Source organism: Geotrypetes seraphini, chromosome 3 (genome assembly GCF_902459505.1).
Source record: "Geotrypetes seraphini chromosome 3, aGeoSer1.1, whole genome shotgun sequence".
In the NCBI taxonomy this organism is placed as follows: Eukaryota; Metazoa; Chordata; class Amphibia; order Gymnophiona; family Dermophiidae; genus Geotrypetes; species Geotrypetes seraphini.
Window position 1 is genome coordinate 183,385,180 of NC_047086.1, and position 22,944 is coordinate 183,408,123.

At 45.2% G+C, this 22,944-nt stretch overlaps 1 protein-coding gene across 2 annotated transcripts in view; it reads left to right on the forward strand.

Annotated features, from left to right (window-relative positions):
* The window catches only part of LOC117357637 (TRPM8 channel-associated factor homolog), a 51,655-nt gene that overhangs the window by 12,469 nt on the left and 16,242 nt on the right, over positions 1 to 22,944 (forward strand). For both annotated transcript variants that reach the window (XM_033938495.1, XM_033938494.1), the window contains exons 2-4: positions 4,295 to 4,918; positions 7,911 to 8,893; positions 22,321 to 22,415. In XM_033938495.1, coding sequence (XP_033794386.1) covers positions 4,302 to 4,918; positions 7,911 to 8,893; positions 22,321 to 22,415 — 1,695 coding nt within the window. In that variant the 5' untranslated portion in view covers positions 4,295 to 4,301. The remainder of the gene's footprint in view (positions 1 to 4,294; positions 4,919 to 7,910; positions 8,894 to 22,320; positions 22,416 to 22,944) is intronic.

Genomic DNA, 22,944 nt, shown 5'->3' on the forward strand with positions numbered 1-22,944 from the left:
AGTCCATGTGAAGTTACCTTGTGCTGTATTTGACATCTAGCAAGGTCTCTGTTTGAAAGGAAAGATCTAAACTTAAAAATGAAGTGGCCAGAAGTTATGGTAAAAGCAGATAGTGTAGCTGGTTTTAAGAAAGATTTGGACAAATTCCTGGAGGAAAAGTCCATAATCTGTTATTAAGACATGGGGGAAGTGTCTGCTTGCCCTGGATCAGTAGCATGGAATGTTGCTACTCTTTGGGTTTTGACCAGGTATTAGTGTTCTGGATTGGCTACCATGAGAATGGGCTACTGGGCATGATGGACCATTGGTCTGACCCAGTTAGGCTATTCTTATGTTATGTTCTCATCTGTAGGGGCCTTTGTTTTCACTTCTTATTTTAATGTATTTTTTTTCTGGGAACTTATCAGTGTTTTTTATAATGGGAACAAAAATGGAAGAGAATTAATGTGTGTGGAATGGGGGGGTAACTAATTTCTTCAGCTAAATAATTCAATCCACTTCAAACAGACATAGGAGAACTTGTGCACCATTCACACACCCTCCAACCAAAAACGTCAAAAGAAAAAAACTGTTCGACAACCTCCTAGCCATTCGAGCTGCAACACTCGACCCCCAACTCTACAACCAATTGATATCAACCACAGACTGCAAAACCTTCAAAAAGAAATAAAAACCCTTCTATTCAAAAAACACATAAAACCGAACTAACACAATCAGAACTGTCCCAAGCATCACCTGCAACTACTCCATATGTACTTCTAATGTCATGACAATTTAGACATAATTTATGTTATGTTATGTTATGTTTGGAATAATGGTTACATATATGAGGTTCAATAAAAGAAAATTTTCACTGCCTGTTTCTATTCTGACCATTTATTCCATTTCATGGTTATTGCAAAAAAAAAAAAAAAAAAAAATTTTTACATGGGGGGGGGGGTGTCAAAAAATGATGGGCCCCGGGTGCCACATACCCTAGGTACGCCACTGAAGATAAGACAGAGGTCTATAAAATCCTGAATGGAGTTGAGTGAGTAAAAAAAAAAAATGAATATATGTTTTTTCAAAAAGTACAAAACGAAGGGACATGCCATAAAGCACAGTTACTTACCGAAACAGGTGTTATCCAGGGACAGCAGGCATATATTCTCACATGTGGGTGACGTCATCTACGGAGCCCCAGCGCGGACAGCTTTTCAAGCAAACTTGATTGAAGTTTCAAGTTTGCTACACTGCACCACGCATGTGCATGCCTTCTTGCCCACTAGAGGGCGCATCCTCACCTCGTGGTCCTCAGTTCCATAACCAGCAAAGAAGCCATCCCCGGGGAGGAGGGTGGGTTGTGAGAATATATGCCTGCTGTCCCTGGATAACACCTGTTACGGTAAGTAACTGTGCTTTATCCCAGGACAAGCAGGCATGATATTCTCACATGTGGGTGACCTCCAAGCCAACCAAAAAAGGGCAGGTGGGAGGATGGCAATTTAGGAAAACAGGTTACGTAACACCGACTGGCCAAACCGGCCGTCACTTCTGGACAAAGTGTCCAGACAATAGTGGGAGGTGAACGTATGAACCGAAGACCAAGTGGCAGCTTTACATATGTCCTCCACAGGAGTACACCGGAGGAAAGCAACCGAAGCTGCCATAGCTCTGACCTTATGCCCCGTGACTCGACCATGGAGCGTAAGACCAGCCTGAGCATAGCAAAAAGAAATACAAGCAGCCAACCAGTTGGACAAGGTGCGCTTGGAAACAGGATGTCCCAACCGACTAGGATCAAAGGACAAAAACAATTGAGGAACCTTCCGATGAGACTTGGTACGTTGGAGATAAAAAGCCAACGCCCTCTTACAGTCAAGCGTGTGAAGTGCCGCCTCTCCAGGATGAGAGTGGGGCTTCGGGAAAAACACCGGAAGAACAATAGACTGATTGAGGTGAAAATCAGACACAACCTTAGGTAGAAATTTAGGATGGATGCGAAGAATCCACCTTGTCATGATGGAACACAGTAAAGGGCGGGTCCGCAACCAAAGCCTGTAGCTCACTAATCCGACGAGCCGACGTGAGCGCAAGTAAAAAGACCACCTTCCAAGTGAGAAACTTAAGAAGAGACTTATCAATCGGCTCAAAAGGAGGTTTCATCAGCTGAGCCAAGACCACATTAAGATCCCAAACCACAGGAGGAGGTTTCAGAGGAGGATTAACATTAACTAAACCCCTCATGAAACGAACCACCAGAGGATGAAGAGAGAGAGAACGTCCCTCTAGATGCCGATGGAAAGCAGCAATAGCACTGAGATGTACCCGGATGGAAGTCGTCTTCAGCCCAGACTTGGACAAATGCAACAAATATTCCAGAACCGAGGACACCGGAACCAAACTCGGATCCAGATGGTGCGAGGTACACCAGGATGAAAATCTGGTCCACTTCTGGGAATAACAAAGCCGAGTCGAGGCCTTGCGCGAGGCTTCTAACACCTCCCTGACCGCCGAAGTCAGGGGGAAAGGAACCAAGCCGTCAGATGTAATGACTGAAGATTGGGATGCAACAGCGAACCCCGACTGAGACAGTAGAGAGGGAAACACAGGCAGAAGTAGAGGCTCCCTGGCACTGAGTTGAAGGAGCAGGGAGAACCAGTGCTGACGAGGCCAACGAGGCGCAATGAAAATCATAGTGGCTCCGGATGACTTGAGGTGAACCAACGTCCTCAAGATCAGAGGAAAGGGAGGAAACGCATAAAGGAATCTCCCTCCCCAGTCGAGAAGGACGGCGTCTGCCTCGAGACGGTCCTGGGAGTAAATCCGTGAACAATAGAGGGGCAGTTTGCGAGTCTCTGTGGAGGCAAACAGATCCACCTGAGGAGTCCCCCAGCGGCGGTAGACCTCGCGCAGGACTCGGGAGTTTAGCGACCACTCGTGCGGCTGGAGAAGACGACTGAGTTTGTCGGCCAGACAATTCTTCTCTCCCTGAATGTAAACCGCCCGCAGGAAGATGTTCTGGGAGGTCGCCCATTCCCAAAGGCGCAAAGCTTCCCTGCACAGGGACCAAGAGCCCGTCCCCCCTTGCTTGTTGACATAATACATTGCCACTTGGTTGTCCGTCCGTACCAGGACCACCTGATTGCGCAGCAGATGACCGAACGCTCGAGCTGCCAGAAAAATGGCACGAAGCTCCAACACATTGATGTGACAAAGATGGTCCTCCGCCGACCATAGCGCTTGAGTCCGCAGACCGTCGAGGTGAGCTCCCCACGCGTACTCCGAAGAGTCCGTGGTCAGGACCTTGCGATGTGGAGGGACAAGAAAGAGCAAACCCCCGGAAAGATTGGAAGAGTTGGTCCACCAACGGAGCGATCGTCTCAAGGAAGGAGTCACCGTTACAGGAAGGGAGAGCGGGTCTCGATCCTGACGCCACTGGGAGGCCAAGGTCCACTGAGGGAGTCTCAGATGCAATCGGGCAAACGGCGTGACATGAACTGTCGAAGCCATGTGGCCGAGTAGAATCATCAGCCTGTGTGCAGAAACAGAGCGCTGCAGCAAAATCTGACGGGCCAGGCAAAGCAGAGCCTCCAGTCTCGACGAGGGAAGGAACGCACGAAGGCGAACTGTGTCCAGCACGGCCCCGATAAACTGAAGGGATTGAGCCGGGCACAGCTGCGATTTGGGAAAATTTACCTCGAACCCCAGACGTTGAAGAAAAATGATAGTCTGTCGGGTCGCTTAGATAACCCCCTCCCGGGAAGAAGCCTTGATCAGCCAATCGTCCAGGTAGGGGAAGACCTGCAGCCCCTGGGATCTCAGGGCAGCCGCGACCACCACCATACACTTCGTGAAGACCCGAGGAGATGAGGCCAGCCCGAAGGGAAGGACGCGATACTGGAGGTGCAACTCCCCCACCTGGAACCGTAAGAACTTGCGGAAGGCGGGATGCACCAGAACATGAGTATATGCTTCCTTCAGGTCCAGGGAGCACATCCAGTCCCCCAAGTCTAACAGAGGGTACAGGACTGGGAGGGACAACATACGGAACTTCTCCCGGACAAGAAACTTGTTGAGCCCTCGGAGGTCCAGAATTGGGCGTAAGTTCCCTGTCTTCTTCGGGACCAAGAAGTACCGGGAGTAAAACCCCCGTCCCCTTTGGTTCTGGGGAACCGGCTCTACCGCCCGAAGGCTCAACAAGGACTTGGCTTCCGACAGGAGAAGAGGAAGCTGGTCTCGACAGCCAAGAGAAGCCCCTGAAATAAGACTAATAAGTTATGAAGAGTATAAAACCATTTTCTTTTTTCCACAGAAGCAAAATGAGACCCTTGGAAGCATTTGAAGTTTTGGTTGAAGGTATTATTGAGTTGGATTTTACTGGAGATTGTGTTCCATGTGACTTGCTGCTGACTGGAGATAAATCCTTCCCCGTGCTGGTGAACCCCAGAAATCAAGTTCTAATCTCTGCTTCTCAGTATGGAGAAGGGCGAATAGTGGTGATCTCCCATGAGGGATATCTGAACAGCCCCAAGTTTTCCTTATTTCTTCAGAATGTTATTGGCTGGCTAAAACCCTCTCCAGAGGCCTTGGTAGGAATCCAAGAGAGGTTTAAGTTCTTGGAGAAGATTCTTTCCAGTAATGGCATCCGCACACAGTCAAATGCCAAGTTCTTGGATACCTTTGGGGTGTACTGTATGGATGCTTACGATGATGACCAGGCAGAGGAGCTGGTGATGTTCATGAAGAAAGGAGGGGGGCTGCTGATAGCTGGCCAGGCCTGGTGGTGGGCCCAACAGAATAAATCCACAAAAGATATATTGTCATTTCCTGGAAATAAGATTACATCCTTGGCAGGAATCCATTTCACATCCAACTATGCAGCTACTGGGGTTTTTTCAATCTCTGAAAAAATGCCTCTAATCCCATTGATGGTGAAGTGAGTATTTCATCAGCTATTCCTTTAAATATTATATTATATTCTGAAAGATAAGGAAGCATAATGTTGTGTGTCTTTAAGAGTAAAAGATTTCAAAGTTTCTTCACTGAGAGATTTGCCATGCAGCAGTTTTAAAAAAAGTCTAGGCTTTCTTCCAATTTTAAGGAAGATGAGGGGGAAAAGGACACAAAAAGTGAAGTCAGAGATACGTAGGGATGGGCATTCTTTTGATGATAATCCTGAGCATTTTTCAAGTGTATGCACTGTTTCGAAGAGGGTGTCTCTTTTACATGCAAATCAATGCACACACAAATAGTACCCAATGAAAATAGCCCAGACAGGATAGCCCCAACAAATGAGCCCAAACAAGGAAGCCCCTGACAATATAGCCCCTGACAAAAGGGCCCGCAGACAGTTTGGCCCCTAACAAATAAGCCTCCAACAAAAAAAGCTTGCCAATAACTGTTTTACCTATGAGCTGAAGTACTTGCTCTGGGCCAGTCAGGCAAGGGAATGAAGGACACCCTTCCTTGGTCCAGACAACATCTCTCTTTCTACTACTACTAATCATTTCTGTAGCATCACTAGACATATTTGTAATGCTGTACATCAAAACACAGAAGAGACAGTCGCTGATCAAAAGATCTAACAATCTAGTCAAGACAGACATATTGGACAAGAAGGTGCATCAATACACTGTGCTCAGGTAGGAGAATTGCAAAGGGAATAATAAGACCCCTTGAATCCAGTGCCCCACCCTGCAGACTGGAGAAGGGAAGAGACAGAGACTGGGTTGAGGGTTAGGGATTGGTGGTTGGGGGGAGGGGGAAGAGAAGGAGAAATGCTGGACCCACAGATGGCGAGAGGGAGTTATGCTGGATGATTGGAGGGTGCAGGGATAGAGAGGGAGAAATGCTAGATCTGGTGTGTGGGAGGAATGGAAGAGAGAGATGAGGGATAGGACACAGACAAGAGATGCTGGGCACGGAGTAAGAATAGAGACAAGGACACAGGTGAATGCTGGAAAAGGGGTGAATACGGACACTAAGAAGGCAGATGCTGAGCAGGAACACAGAGGAGAGAATCTGGATACGACAGATAGGAATGCAGAGAGAAGATATATGGCAGACATGGAGGGAGCAGAAATGTCAAGAGATATAGTGTTACAGGGTCTATTATGTCAAGGGCTAATTTGTTAGGAACCTTTTTATGAAGGGTTATTTTGTTACAAAGCTTTTTTATAGTTACAAAGCTTTTTTATTGGGGCTATTTTGCCAGGTGTTATCGTATAGGTGCAAATGTAAACCGATCCAAGTATAAATCAAGGTAAGATGTTTTTCTCTCAAAAAAAGGTGGAGGTGGGGAGGTTGACTTGAATATAAACCGGGGGTTTATTTTCAAGTATAGGTAATCCTCTTTCTCCTTCCCCCCCCCTTCCATGATATCCTGCCTTCCCTGAAGTGTGGATCCATATTCCTGCCTTCCCTGAAGTGTGGTATCCTGTCCTGCTCAGTCCGCCCCATCCTATCCTGTCCTTCCTGTCTCTACACCCAGCCTCTTCCCTCCCTCCTGATGCCCATTGCAGGTTTCTAGAGCCCCATTGGTCCAGCAGTGAGCTGGGACAAAATTGACCCCTCCTATGTCGAGTCCAGGACAGCGCTGCACCCTCTCACCTCTGGGACCTTGCAAATGCCTACCTTTAATGCCCTGGTGGTCCAGTAGTGAACCGGGACAGGAGTAATCCTCTTACACTCCTGCCCCATGCAGGTCCGCTTTCATAAACGGCACGACTAGCTTAGTTGGCACTGATAATTGAAAGCGCCATTAAAAATAATTAAAGTACAATTTAAAAAAAAAATTATTTAGCCAGTAGGAACTAACTTGGTATGTGCTTACCACCTCGCAGTAGGTGTCTACATGGAGGTGCCTCCCGGTGACTGCACGTAAAGTAGGCATGATTAGAGGTGAAGTTTGGGTGTGGATTGAGCTAGGCGCTAGTAGGCATCTATCTTAGACATGATATATTGGCTCAGGAAAACCATGGCATAATACAGCAGCACCTAACATTATGATGTCCACTTTGCTAAGCACCTACCAAGGTAGGCATTGTTTATAGAATCTGGCCTTTAGTGTGCAACTAGAAGTGTGTAGATGTGGGGGGAGCATAGATGTGTCACCTTGTGGTACCATAATACTATCAGTTGTTCATTGCATGGTAAACTTAGGTGAAACATCTTACACCAGTCATTGATGTAACATAAGTTGGTGTGCCTGTCGATGTGTCAGAACAATTTTGGACTAGTATTCTGTACATTAAGGCAGAGTATTGCAAACTGTGTGCTGCAGCACACCAGTGTGCGTCCTGAGATTTCAGGCGTGCCGCGGCACACTGGGGAGGAGGAGAGGCGCCGGCTGACTGCCGGTGCCAGCACCTCTCCTTCTCTCCGGCCCTTTTCCTTGCAGGCCCCACCCCCCCACCCCCACTGCCAGTGCAGGGCCCGTTTGAAGGGTCTTTGCTCACGCACTTCCGGGTGTCTCGAGCCGCGGATACTAGGTTTAATTTGCCCCGGCTCGAGAAAGATTGCGAGATACTGCACTAATCTTTTTGGTTTATTTCTTCATTAAATTGTTGGATGGGAGGGGAGGGAAGTTTTTCTTCTGCATTGTTATTGGTGGAATTTAAGTGCTTACGTTGATTATTAATGTCTGTATAATTCCGGGCACTTTGTATTAGTTTTGAAAATTAATAAAGATTAAAAATAAAACAACAATAATGCTCGCTTATCTAGAGAGGCTTTGTTTGTTCTCAGAGTTTCTGAAGCAAGGCCCATTGACAAAAGTGGGGCCTATTGCTTAGTAATTTGTGTTAAATAGCAATAATTCATACTAAGCAGCATTAATACATGTTAATTCAGTAATACACATTAGTAAGCCTAATGCAGATCTTTATTTGAAAGCCTGTTTTTCCCGTTGTTGTTTTTTTTTTTTGTAGGCATGGAATCGATACTTCCAAAGATCTGAAGATTCTGTTAGATGGAGTGACTGATTTTAACATAAAAACCAGTGGCATTCCATCAGCACTATTTGTTCATGGTCCACTGGCTTTTTCTGTTGGGCTGAATGATTCTTACCAGTCCTTGCTAGCAGCAGCACGTTATGGTAAAGGCCGAGTTGTGGTGACAAGCCATGAAGCTCATCTTCCATGTCCTCAGTTAAAGAAGTTTATTTTTAATGCAGTATCCTGGTTGGGCACTGGAAAACTAGGGAAGGTTGGCGTTGAGCCCAGGTTAAAGGCTCTCTACGATCTACTAATACAGGAGAAGATTGAATGTGAACTAACAGAGCTGGTTCCAAGTCTTAGTGTGTATTGTTGTATGTCCTACAGTGATCATGAAGCTGAACAGATACACGAGTTTGTTGCAGAGGGAGGGGGCTTGCTTATTGGAGGTCAAGCCTGGTGGTGGTCCTATCAGAACCCAGGTAAAAATGTAATTGCCGAGTACCCGGGAAACAAAATCCTCAATAAATTTGGTATCAGCATCCTGTATGATACTGTGAGTTCCACTAACTGTGAGTCGCTGTTCCATTGTGACGAGTCCACTCGTTACCACTTCCGCAAAGCTCTCTCTCAGCTTCATAAGCACATCGGTGGTAAGGAGGAACTAGGATCGCAACTCTCATCCTGGATGGAAACACTGAGAAAGGAGTGCACAGAACTGGTAAACGTGTTGGATCAAGATTTTCCTGCTTTCTTTTCTATCCACAGTCAGCTTGTGGAGATTGTCTCTGGCAGCAGAATACCAAGAGTTGATGAAAAATGTCCAATTCATAAGGATTCCAAGGAAGCCTTCCTGTTGAGTCTGAGTACAAAACTCTATAGCAGCTGCCCATGTGGCCAGACATTGAAAATTAGTCATATTCTACCTCAGCCTAGTCTTCATCCCATGAATCTTCAGTTCAACTGCACAAATACAGGTGAGAAATCTTTCTTGAAAATTATAACTACTCTGCCTGGAAGGACCAATAAATCATAGATTACTGTATCCTTTCACTGATAAGATAAAGGTCATTTCAACTGGTTCACAGCCATTTGTCCAAATGGAACTTAGACATGTATTTAAGCTACAAATATGCAACCGTGTAATAATCTGGAACGTGGATCGTAGCATATTTTTTTGTTAACTTGGTTAAATAGTTTATAGTTTTTTTTATTTATAGTCTAGACTTAACAAGGTGGATTACAAAATCACATACATAATAAATTAAACTAACATACAAATAGGGGTCCTTTTACTAAGGCGCACTAATCTTTAGGATGCGCTAAATCGGTTAGAGCACCTTAGTAAAAGGACCCTATAATTATGTCATATTGTAACCTGTTAACTGTATTTTATGTATATTTAACCTGAGCTTTTTGGGGAAAATGGGATAGAAAATGAATTAAATAAATAAATAAAATCTAAAACAAAAACAGCAATACGCATGTCTCCTTTACAAAATAAGTGCCTTTTCAACACCCATATTTCATTTCACAAAACAAATGCCGTTCAGCAATTTTTTAAAAAGTACATAAATCCCCTTGTTGCCTTATATAAGCCAGAAGTTTATTCCATTCTCCAGGGCCTGCGCATGAGAAAACGCCTGCTCTAGTCGCATGCAATATTTGCTCTTTGCGCATCGGAATAAATAAATCGCAGTGTCCAGCAGAATGTAACTTTTGTATTGGGACATAAGGCGAAACACAATCAAATATCTTGGTGCCCGTTGATGTATACTCAGATAGATTGATAACAGTGTATATTTCACTCGATATTCCATTTTAAGCCAATAGAGTGTAATATAATATATACGTGATTACATTTTGCCACCCCCAAACAGGGCCCGAATGATGGAATTCTGAGTAACTTGCAGTGCATGCATGGAAGTTGAAGAAATGCTCAAGGGTACCACATTACAATAGTCAAGGCGTTATAGCACAACTTCCTGAAGAACATGCGTATAGTCCTTTCCAGAAAGGCACAGTCGAATAAAAGTTCAAAGGAACAGGACTGGAACATAACTGAATGTTGCAAGTTTAAAGTCACTCTATAAAACATGGATAGATTAAAAAAAAAACCCAACAATATAAAGATTTAGCATAAAATGATGTTAAGAAACATGCAAGAAAACAATTATGCATGCTGACATAAAAAGATAAAAATAAAGATTAAGGGCTCCGTTTACAAAGGTGCGTTAGGGCTTTAATGTGTGCTGAATTGCCGCTCGCGCTAGACCTTAACACCAGCATTGAGCTGGCGTTAGTTCTAGAAGCGTAGCATGGGCTTAGCGTACGCTAAAATCCTGCGTGCGCTAAAAACCCTAGCGCACCTTAGTAAAAGGAGCCCTAAAACATTTGCCAATCACTTCCATAATAAAGTTTGACTATTAGAATGAACATGAATAGAACAGAAGCAATTACATGGCAAAAGGAGAGCCATGACACCGACGCTTAGAGACAAATCCGGTGAGAGCTTATTCAAGATGCGGTTGCAAAGGTAAACAGAGCATTAAAAGCGGGAGACATCAAAGACGCAGATAAGACTACTAGGTAAGCTTTAGAGACGTGGCACAAACAAAGTAGCATTCACGTTGAAATATATTATTATTATTTTATTTCTTATATACCGTCAAAGCCGTAGTAGTTCGAGGCGGTTCACAATAAAGAAGGGCTGGACAATCAGCGAGATGTTACAGTCAGCGGATACAGATACACTAAAAATGCGAGAGGGAGAGAGGGCTAGGTTATAGTTCGGTTGAATAGGCTAGTTTTTAATAATTTCCTGAAGTTTAGGTAGGATGAGGAGTGTGAGATAATTCTGCTTAGCCAGTCATTTAGATGACCTGCTTGGAAGGCAACTGTTCTGTTTAGGTGACTTTTGTATCGGCAGGCCTTTAGAGTTGGGTGGTTGGGCCTGGAAGGGCAGTTTAAGGAGAAATGGGGAACCAGGTATAAGGGGGTTGAAACAGATACAGGCAAACTTGAATTGGATTCTTGCTTTCATGGGTAGCCAGTGGAGTTTTTGGTAGTAGGGGGATATGTGTTCCCATTTTTTCAGCCCAAAGATCAGTCGGATTGCCGAGTTTTGGATGATGCGGAGTCTTTGAATGGGTTTTTTGAAGGACCCCAGATAGATAATGTTGCAGTAGTCGAGTAGGCTTAGGATGTATGACTGTACAAGTAGTCGGAAAGAGATTGCATCGAAGTACTTTCTGATGGTTCTCAGTTTCCATAAGGCGGAGAAGCCTTTTTTGATCAGCAAGTCGGTGTGAGTTTCAAGGGTGAGGTTGCGGTCTAGTGTCACTCCCAGAATTTTTATGGAATCTGTGATAGGAAAGACATGACCATTTAAGGAGATTGTGGAATCTTTGATTTTGTCGTTTGGACTTGCCAGGAAGAATTTGTTTTTTTCAGAGTTTGAGTTTTAATTTGAAATCAATCATCCACAGATCAATTTGTTTTAGGGTGGATGCCAGGTGGTTTGTTGTCTCCGGAGATATGGTGGATAGGGGAAAAACTAAGGTGATGTCGTCAGCGTAGATGTAGAACTTGATTTTCAGGCTTTGTAATAGGTTCCCAAGTGCGGCCATGCAGATGTTGAAAAGTGAGGGGGACAGGGGAGAACCTTGTGGGACTCCACATGTGTTTACTCAGCTGAAGGAAAGTGTATTGGCATTGTAAACTTGGTATGATCGTTTACTTAGAAAGCCCCGGAACCATTTTAATACATTGCCCGAGATGCCGATTGACTCCAAGCAGTCTAAGAGGATGGTGTAATCAACTAAGTCAAAGGCACTACTTAAATCAAGCTGAAGGACTAGTGCACTTGTGCCCTGGCTAAACAGGTGATGGAGGGAATCTAGTAGAGAGGCTATAATGGTTTCGGTGCTGTGTCCAGGGCGAAACCCAGACTGGTTATCGTTTAGAATGTTGAATTTGTCCAGATAGGTCACTAAGTCTTGGTTGACCAGCCCTTCCATTAACTTTGCAAAGAAGGGGATGTTAGCGATAGGTCTGTAATTTGATGTCAGGTTGATGGGTTCTTTGGGGTTTTTTACAATCGGAGAGATTAGGATCTGGCCTTGGTCCTCAGGAAACGTGCCTGAGAGTAAAAGGGAAGAGATCCAGGTGTGTAGTTTGGCTTTGAAGGTGGCCGGGGCAACTTTCATTACATTGGGTGGGCAACAGTCCAATGTGCAGTAGTTAATTAGCGTATTATAGTAGGCGTACCTGTAAAGTGTAGAGAGGTGGAATGAAGGCCAGCAAATAAACTTCTACAATGAAAGCTGTAAGAAAAAGGTGGCCAAACACAAAATTAAATGCCGGACACTGCTAAAAACAGACTGTAAACAAGCCCATGAAACTACTCCGAACAAATAGTCAATGTAAATGTAAAATAAACAATAAAAGCATTAAAAAGTTTACCGCTTCGTAGTCTTGCTGAAGCTAAACGCTTGGGAAACTTCAAAAAGTGCCACACATGCAATTTAGATTAGTTATAAAGGCAGTGTGCGTCAGCATGCGTAAGAAATTTAAAGGGGCATGAGTGCAATAAAAAGGTTGATAAAACAGAAAGGTGTCTATCATGACAACTGATTTCTTCATAGGTATATTAGAAGTAGAACAAGAAGTAGAACCTAGAGATTCATTGTTTAGATTAGAGGACGATTGTTAGGAGAGCTCTAAGGCAGACAAGAAACAAACTAAAAATGCACTAGAATCAATCAGCGGAGTGCCGCAGGGCTCGGTCTTGGGCCCAATCCTATTTAACATCTTCGTAAAAGACTTGGCTGAGGGGCTCCGAGGTAAAATTACATTATTCGCCGATGACGCCAAACTATGCAACATGGTAGGCAACCGCACAACAGATGAAAGCACAGTGCTCGACAAAAGCTCAATGCCCGACAGTATGACGCAGGACCTCTCCTGCTGGAGCATTGGTCAAAAACTTGGCAACTAAGTTTCAATGCCAAAAAATGCAAGGTCATGCATCTTGGCGGCAAAAATCCATGGAGGACTTACACCCTAAATGGTGAGATCCTAGCAAGTACTGTAGCAGAACGTGACTTGGGGGTGATCATTAGCAAAGACATGAAGACTGCCAATCAAGTGGAGAAAGCTTCATCCAGGGCTAGACAAATCATGGGCTGTATCCGTAGAAGTTTCGTCAGCCGTAAGCCCGAGATCATAATGCCGTTGGAATACTGTGTACAATTCTGGAGGCCGCATTATCAAAAAGATGTGCGGAGAGTATAATCGGTTCAGTGAATAGCCACCAGGATGGTCTCAGGACTCAAGGATCTCCCGTATGAGGAACGACTGGGTAAGTTGCAGCTGTACTCACTTGAGGAACGCAGAGAGAGGGGAGACATGATCTAGACGTTCAAATAAGTCACAGGCCGTATCGAGGTGGAAGAGGATCTCTTTTTCCTTAAAGGACCCACGGCAACAAGAGGGCATCTGTTGAAAATCCAGGGGTGGGAAATTTTATGGTGACACCAGAAAATATTTCTTCACCGAAAGAGTGGTTGATCACTGGAATAATCTTCCACAACAGGTAATTGAGGCAAGCAGCGTGTCAGATTTTAAGAAAAGATGGGATTGGCATGTGGGATATCTTCATGGAGGTAGTTGGGGGGTGGGCCATTAGTGTGAGCAGACTAGATTGGCCGTGGCCCTTTTCTGCCGTCATGTTCATGTTCTAATCTGTTTAAAAGTGTGCATTTGTTGTACTGAACTACACTGAAAGATCCGTAAGGATGAGCAGAAAAATGAATGTCACAAGAAAAAGGATTTTGCTAAATTGTAATTAGAATGGTTGAACTACTATAAATATGAACCAGAGGGAATGTATATGACAGGAAAGAAACTGATATAAGATATACAAATAAAAAGGCAATTATCTAGGCCGAAATAAAAAAGGAAAAAGGGAAGCTTGAGGGAGTTTAATGTGTGTCTAGAGAAAAACACTACACTTCCCCCTCCCTATTTGCAGTTTCGGGGTTTGCGGTTTCGATTATCCGCAAATTTTTTTATTTTTTATTTTTTTTTTGGGGGAAAGCATAGTTTAGGACCTTCCCGCCTCCCTTCAGGACTTAAAATGTCTAGTAGCACTATAGAAATACCTGTAATTAGTAGTAGTAGCAAAATGTCATTTTTATATTTAAGTGCCTCATTCAGAACATGACATCTCAAAGTAATTCAGATATATTTCAGCATTTCACAGATTATTCCTTACCTGGTGTTCTAGCGGGCTTTCGGGGCAGGAGCGATCTTCCTACGCTCCTGCCCCGTGTAGATCGCCAATAGGAAATTGCTGCCATGAGCTCCCGTCGTAGTCTCGAGAGACTACGGGAACTCACGGCAGTCAGTATTTAATCCAGAGGGTTGGAGGGTCTTAAGGTCATGAATGGTCCGTTGTTCAACATTAGAAACATAGAAAATGACGGCAGAAAAGGGCCATAGCCCATCAAGTCTGCCCACTCTAATGACCCCCCCCCCCGCCTGACTTTACCCCCTAGAGATCCCATATGTATATCCCATTTTCTCTTAAAATCTGGTACGCTGTTGGCCTCAATCACCTGCAGTGGAAGTTCATTCCAATGATCAACCACCCTTTTGGTGAAGAAGTACTTTCTGGAGTCGCCATGAAATTTCACGCCCCTGATTTTCAGCGGATGCCCTCTTGTGACCGAGGATCCTTTAAGAAAGAAGATATCATCTTCCACCTCGATATGGCCCGTGATATATTTAAACGTCTCAATCATGTCTCCTCTCTCTCTTTGTTCCTCGAGTGAGTACAGCTGCAATTTATTCAGCCTTTCCTCATACAGGAGATCATTGAGCCCCGAGACCATCCTGGTGGCCATTCGTTGAACCGACTCAATTCTCAGCACATCTTTTTGGTAATGTGGTCTCCAGAATTGTACATAATATTCCAGATGAGGTCTTACCATGGATCTGTACAACGGCATTATGACTTCGGGCTTCCTGCTGACAAAATCTCTACGGATACATCCCATCATTTGTCTTGCCTTGGATGAAGCCTTCTCCACTTGATAGGCAGTTTTCATGTCATCACTAATGATCACTCCTAAATCACGTTCTGCCTTAGTCCTAGCTAAGGTCTCATCATTTAGTGTGTAAGTTCTGCACGGATTTCTACAGCCCAAGTGCATGACCTTACATTTTTTAGCATTGAAGCTTAGCTGCCAAGTCGATGACTAATGTTCTAACAGAAGTAGGTCCTGCGTCATACTGTTGGGCAAAGTGCTTTTACTTACTATGTTGCATAGTTTGGCGTCATCAGTGAATAATGATATTTTCCCCTTAAGCCCTTGAGTCAGGTCTCCTATGAATATGTTGAAGAGGATCGGGCCCAAGACCGAGCCCTGCGGCACTCCACTGGTCACTTCCGACGTTTTGGAGGGGGTACCGTTTACCACCACCCTCTGAAGTCTACCGCTTTGCCAATCCTTAACCCATGCAGTTAATGTTTCCTCTAATCCCATTGACTTCAGCTTGTTCAATAACCTTCGGTGTGGCACGCTATCAAAAGCTGTACTGAAGTCCAAGTATACGACGTCCAGGGACTCCCCTGCATCCAGCTTTCTTGTTACCCAGTCAAAAAAGCTAATTAGATTTGATTGGCAGGACCTACCCTTGGTAAATCCGTGTTGGAGGGGGGTCCCGTAGATTCTCCTCATCCAGGATCGTATCTAATTTCTGTTTGATTAGTGTTTCCATGAGTTTGCTCACTATGGATGTGAAACTCACCGGTCTGTAATTCGCAGTCTCCGTCTTGCAGCCCTTTTTGTGGAGTGGAATAACGTTAGCTGTTTTCCAGTCCAAGGGGACTCTTCCCGTGCTCAGGGAAAGATTGAAGAGCACGGATAATGGTTCCGCCAGGACATCACATAACTCTCTAAGCACCCTGGGGTGTAGGTTGTCCGGTCCCATGGCTTTGTTTACTTTAAGTCTTGATAGTTCGCAGTAGACGCTGCCAGGCGTAATCTCGAAATTTTGAAACGGGTCTTTCGAGCTTTCCCTTGTCTGCAACTGTGGACCGGATCCTGGCGCCTCACAGGTAAAGACCGAGCAGAAGTATTCATTTAGTAGCTCGGCCTTATCGGAATCTGATTCAACATAATTCCCGTCCGGTTTCCTAAGACGTACTATCCCATCTGTGTTTCTTTTTCTGTCACTAATATACCTGAAGAAGGTTTTATCCCCCTTCTTAATGTTCTTTGCTAGATTCTCCTCTATTCGAAGCTTGGCCTCTCTGACTGCTGTTTTGACAGCTTTAGGCCTGGTCAGATAGTCTTCTTTTGCCTTCTTTTTTCCTGATTGTTTGTAAGAAATAAATGCTATTTTCTTGTCTTTAACGAGGTCCGAAATCTCTGCAGTGAACCACTGGGATCTGTTGTTTCTCCATCGTTTGCTTACTGTTTTAATATAACGGTTAGTTGCTTCGTGTAGGTTTTGCAGCGCCCGTTGGACGAAATCTCCCAGGCTTTTGAAATCAGTGCCCCGAAAGTTGAGGACCTTCATTGCTGTGTTTGATCTAGTGAAACCTTTCCTGAGGTTGAACCATACCATGTTATGGTCGCTGGAGGCCAGCGACCATAACCTCCGAAACCTCCAAGACACCTACCGAAAAGCCTACCGAAACCTCCAAGACGCTTTCTCCATTGGTGAGTACCAGGTCCAGTATCGCCTGGTCTCTAGTGGGCTCCAATACCATTTGTTTGAGTCGTGCTCCCTTTATGGAGGTTAATAGTCTTCTGCTGCCGTTGCTAGTCGCGGAAACGGTGTTCCAATCGGGCGTATTGAAGTCCCCTAACAGTACTGTGTTTCCACGCAAAGTGATGTTCTCTATGTCTTTGATTAATTCTGTATCCTTGTCTTCCTGTTGTCTTGGAGGTCTGTATACCACACCAAGATATAGGCATTTTTCGTTTCCTCTGGCTAGGTTCACCCAGAGGGATTCCACGGTGTATTTGACATCTGTGATTCTGGTAGTTTTGATGTCTTCTTTAGTGTATAGTGCTACCCCTCCTCCTAACTTGCCCTCTCTGTCTCGACGAAGTAGGTTGTAACCCGATATAACCATATCCCACCCATGTAAGTTCGTGAACCAAGTCTCGGATATCGCCACCATGTCTAGGTAGGCGTTCATTATTTCCGTCTCCAATTCCAGAATTTTATTGCCCAAACTGTGTGCATTAACATACATAGCCCTCTATACCTTATGCTTGCTAAGTCCCTGTGGAGAGTTTCCCGTCTGAGTTAGTGTGACTCCTAAAGTATTGTTTTTAGTGTGTGTACTTACCTCGGACAGAAGTGGAGTTGCGACTCACCTCCTCAGGATAGTTACTTACCTAGTTTAAAGCCCTACGAAGTAGACGAGCTAGTCGATGTCTGAAGACGTTCTTACCTCTTCTGGTCAGGTGGAGTCCGTCTGTTCCCTGAAGTCCCTGCAGCGCCTCTCCATGGTTTAGGAATCCAAAGTTCATCTCCTTGCACCATCTGTGTAGCCACTCGTTAGTCCTCTGGATATGCTCTTCCCTGGCTCTTCCTTGCCTCTTACTGGGAGGATCGAGGGGAAGACCACCTGCGCTCCTCTCCTCTTCAGCTTCTCACCCAGGGCTCCAAAGTCAGTGGGTATATTCTCCGGGGTGTTCCTGGCAGAGTCGTTCGTTCCGACGTGGATGAGAAGCATAAGAAAGTGGTCTTGGGGCTTGAGAAGTCTATCTAGACAGGTCGTAACATCTTGGATCCTGGCTCCAGGCAGACAGCAGACCTCCCTTGATTGCATATCCGATCTGCAAATTGGTCCTTCGGTGCCCCTCAGCATGGAGTCCCCAATGACTACCACTCTGTGCTTCTTCAGGGGGAGTCGATCAGTTAACACCGGAATTGGAGCCATGTGCTGGACATCTTCCTGTGCCTCATCCAGTATCTCATCGGCAGTCCCTTCCTGTAAGATCTGGAATCTGTTCCTCAGGGTGAGTTGTGGGGTTGATGTAAAACTGCGCTGTTTGTAAGAAAAAGAAGAAGAAGAAGAAACTGAGAAAGGGGGGAGTCTTCTGTGCTTGCCCTTGGAGGAGGTTACCAGCTGTGAGGAGCCAGCGTCACCAACCATTTCCTGTACCTCAAACGTTGGTTTCAAACCTGAAGGTTTGGGCGTCTTGAGGATGGACTTGTCATTCGCCTGCTTGGTGATTTGGGACAGCTCCTGGATGACTCCGTCTATGAAGGCCTCATCCTCTCTGATGCTTCTCAAGCGCTTCACTTCCTCTCTAAGGCTCCACAGTTCCTGTAAGATGTCTCCGTCTAGCTGATCCACCTCCTCTGTCTGCGTAGAGACTGTAGTGTACTGTTGGGGGATGGCCTCAGTCTGCAAAGAGACCTCTGCCCACCGTCCTGTATCATCCTCCGTCTGCACGTAGGCCATGGCCATCCCCTGGATCCCTCCAGTGACTGGATTGCTGGACCGGATAGTAGTCTTGATGCTTCGTGTTCTCCCTGCCATTTTCAAGTTGTTATTTAGGTCTGCCTGCTTGTTAGTTAGTTGGCAAAGTCTGCCTGTTAGTTAGCTTGAGAGTTTGAAAGAAAAGTTTGAGAGATTAGAGAGAAGACTGCCTGATTGAGAGTTTGCTAGCAAAGTTTGCCTGATTGAGAGTTTGAATGAAAAGTTTGCCTGTTAAGAGTTTGAAAGGTTAGGGTGTCTGAGAAGGTCTGCCTGTTAAATAATTTGAGAGGACTGCCTGCTTGTTAGTAAGCTAGAATGGTCTGCCTGTTAGGAGGATTAAAAGATAGATGGAAAGTTTAAGAGAGAGTTTAAAAATTAATTAGTTTAAGAGATAGTTTGAAAATTAATTAGTTAGTTGTACGTGACTGATGGTCTTATTCCGCCCTGTTGTAAGTTGAGTCCTTACCTAGGCGGTTTTCTGGAGAACCTTGAATTTGGATTTGGCCCTCTTAGAGGCCCTTCTCGAGGCCCTTCGCAAAGGCGTTGTCGCTAAGATGAGCGCCTTTGCCGCTCGCCTTCACCGCGCGCCATTGGCACGCCTCCTTTTATGGAGGGGCCCGGGCGCCTACTGCTGATGCGGTGTGGGTGGGCGGAGTTACTCTCGCCGCTGCCCCGATGTAAGTTACAGCTTCTTGCGCTTTCCTCTCACTCTCCCTGCTCACTTCTTGCCTCTCCTTGCTCTCCTCGTGCCTCTCCTAGCCTGAAGTATTGAATCAATGTCTTCCCCTCTTGGATTTGGAATGATATTTTTAAATAGAAAAAACTTCAACTCACTAATTGCATAGTTATTGTCAATCCAGTGTTGAACTAAAGGAGTTGAAAGAATTTGCGAATATTACTTCTATGTTCGATGTGTGTCCTGCCTCCCCCCGCATACCTTTTTGAATCCCTGGTGGTCCAGCGGTGTACCGGGCAAGAGCGAGCTTTCCTCACTCCTGCTCGTCACTGAGCCACTCCCTCAATGGCTGCCCCAAGTTCTCGTAAGAACTCGGGGCTGCCATTCAGTGAGTGGCTCAGTGCCAGGCAGGAGCGAGGATAGCTCGCTCATGCCTGTTACACCGCTGGGCCGCAACAACTCAAGGCAGCTATTCAGGGAGAGGCTCAGAGCAGGGCAGGAGCAAGGAAAGCTCGCTCCTGTCCGGTATACTGCTGGGACCCACCAGGGATTCAAAAAGGTACACAGGAGGAGATGATGATGTAGAAGCTAAGTGGTTAACACTGAAATCAACCATACATGAAGTAACTAGCCGCTTCATAAAATCAGTAAATAAACGACAAAGAAACAATAAACCCCAATGGTTCACTGCGGAGATCTCGCACCTCATTAAGAAGAAGAAAAAAGCGTTTCTCTCCTACAAGCGTACAGAGAAAAGAGAGGCAAAGGTAGAATATAGGACCAGGTCTATAGCGGTCAAAATGGCAGTTAGGAAGGCAAAACTTCGAGTGGAAGAAATTCTGCCAAAAAACATTAAAAAGGGGGACAAATCCTTCTTCAGGTATATTAGTGACAGAAAAAGGAACACAGGCGGGATAGTACGCCTTAGAAGACCGGACGGAAGTTACGTGGAAGCAGATTCCGATAAAGCCGAACTACTGAATGAATACTTCTGCTCAGTCTTCACCTGTGAGGCACCGGGACACGGTCCGCAGTTGAAGGCAACACAAAGCACAGAAGACCCGTTTCAGAATTTTGAGTTCACACCAGGTGAAGTTTACAGTGAACTGGCAAGACTCAAGGTGAACAAAGTCATGGGACCAGACAATTTGCACCCAAGAGTGCTCAGAGAATTGAGCGATGTCCTGGCGAAACCGTTGGCTGAGCTATTCAATCTCTCCCTAAGTAAGGGGAAAGTTCCCCTGGACTGGAAATTAGCTAATGTCGTTCCTCTGCATAAAAAGGGTTGCAGGGCAGAGGCTGCGAATTATAGACCGGTGAGTCTCACATCAATAGTGTGCAAACTCATGGAAACACTAATTAAAAGCAAATTGGACACGATCTTGAATGAAGGGAATCTTTGGGATCCCAGTCAGCATGGATTCACCAAGGGTAGGTCCTGCCAATCCAATCTCATCAGCTTCTTTGACTGGGTAACAAGAAAGTTGGACTTGGGAGAGTCTTTGGACGTCGTGTACCCGGACTTCAGTAAAGCTTTTGACAGTGTCCCACACCGCAGGCTGCTAAGCAAGATGGAATCGATGAGGTTAGGAGAGACACTAACTGCATGGGTCAATGATTGGCTGAGTGGCAGACTTCAGAGGGTGGTGGTTAATGGTACCCTCTCTAAAACATCGGAGGTGACCAGTGGAGTACCGCAGGGCTCGGTCCTGGGTCCACTCCTTTTCACCATATTCATAGGGGATCTGACTCAAGGGCTTTAAGGTAAAATAACACTATTCGCCGATGACGCCAAACTATGTAATATAGTAAGTGAATGCAGTTTACAGAATTATATGGCGCAGGACCTGCTTACATTGGAAAGTTGGTCCTCAACCTGGCAGCTAGGCTTCAATGCTATGAAATGTAAGGTCATGCACCTCGGAAGCGGAAATCCATGCAGGACGTACTTCTTGAACGGTGCACCTCGGAAGCGGAAATCCATGCAGGACATACTTCTTGAACAGAGAAACTTTAACTAGGACTTCAGCAGAACGAGATTTAGGAGTAATCATCAGTGCAAACATGAAAACTACCAATCAAGTGGAGAAGGCTTCATCTAAGGCAAGGCAGATATTGGGTTGTATCAATAGAAGTTTCATCAGCCGAAAGCCTGAAGTTATAATGCCGTTGTACAGGGCCATGGTGAGACCTCATCTGGAGTACTGTGTGCAATTCTGGAGGCCACATTACAGTAAAGATGTGCGCAGAATTGAATCGGTTCAGCGGATGGCCACCAGGATGATCTCGGGGCTCAAGGGTCTCTCGTACGAAGAGAGACTGAACAAATTGCAGCTCTACACTCTCGAGGAAAGTACGGAGAGGGGACACATGATCGAAACATTTAAGTACCTCACGGGACGTGTCAAAGTGGAAGATGATATTTTCTTTCTCAAGGGACTCTCGGCCACAAGAGGGCACCCGCTCAAACTCAGGGACGGAAAATTTCATGGCGACACCAGAAAGTATTTCTTCACAGAGAGAGTGGTTGATCATTGGAACAAGCTTCCAGTGCAGGTGATCGAGGCAGACAGCGTGCCAGACTTTAAGAATAAATGGGATACCCATGTGGGATCCCTACGAGGGTCAAGATAAGGAAATTGGGTCATTAGGGCATAGACAGGGGGTGGGTAAGCAGAGTGGGCAGACTTGATGGGCTGTAGCCCTTTTCTGCCGTCATCTTCTATGTTTCTATGAGATGGGAGGGATCCCTCCTGTTCCGAACCACCAGGTCATATGGCAGGCCTGGTGGAGGCTTTCAGGACATCGGGAGAGAAGGGGGACAGGGTACAGGGCAGGGAATGGAGCTGGGCAGAGCCTGGCAGGGAGGGGAGACAGGATAGAGAGCCTGGCAGTGAGGGAAAGAGCTGAGTGCAGAGCCTGGCAGGGAAGGGAGTGAGGGAGGGTGGGCAGGGCACAGATCCTGGCAGGGCACATGAATATTAAGCACACACACCCCTGCCCCATCTTGTATTCGAGTCAACCTTTTTCCCTCCTTTTTGGGGGGAAAAAGGGTACCTCGTCTTATACTCGGATTGACTTATATTCGAGTATATACAGTAAGTATACTTCTACTATAATGATGCAAAGTCAGTTGTCTGGTAGGTGTGATGAGTATATGAGTGAATGACTCATAAGTTTGATGGCTTAGTAATGACCTATTTGATTAATTCTAGGCCCTATAGTTTGGAGAAGCACGGGACTTTATATTTCACCAACTACCACTTCAGTAGTCACCTTTCACCCATCTGTTGCTGGAAAAGGCCTTCAGGTGAATATTTAAAAGAAATGCTGCAGAATTTTTCTGGTGTGGTATGACTTCTGTGCTAGGGATTCACTTACTATCTATTATTTTTGTAGCACTTTGCATCTAAGTTGACTCTACAGCACTGGGTTTGTATGTTCGATAGCACTCTTGAAATAATTAATAGTAGTATGCTGCCACAAAGACACACATGCCCCTTATTTTCCCTGTTCTTAATTTGGATGTTTCAGTTTGGACATCCATGTATTTTAAAACAGGCTGTATCTTGTTCAAAATAAGTGTGAGATGGACATCCATTTGTGACATACTGACTTGGATATCCATATTCTGAGTTAGTCTTCTTTTCTAAAATGCCACTCCACACTAACAAATCTTACATTATCCAAAATCATTTTCCCTTTGTCCAATGTATTAGAAGTGGGGTGGACCGTGGCAGAGAAAATGGGGAGAACATCTTTAAACTCACCAGAAATTTTTCCATTCTATGGGAAAAAAGATACTAACCATCAAAATTCAAATTTGTGACTAACTGACT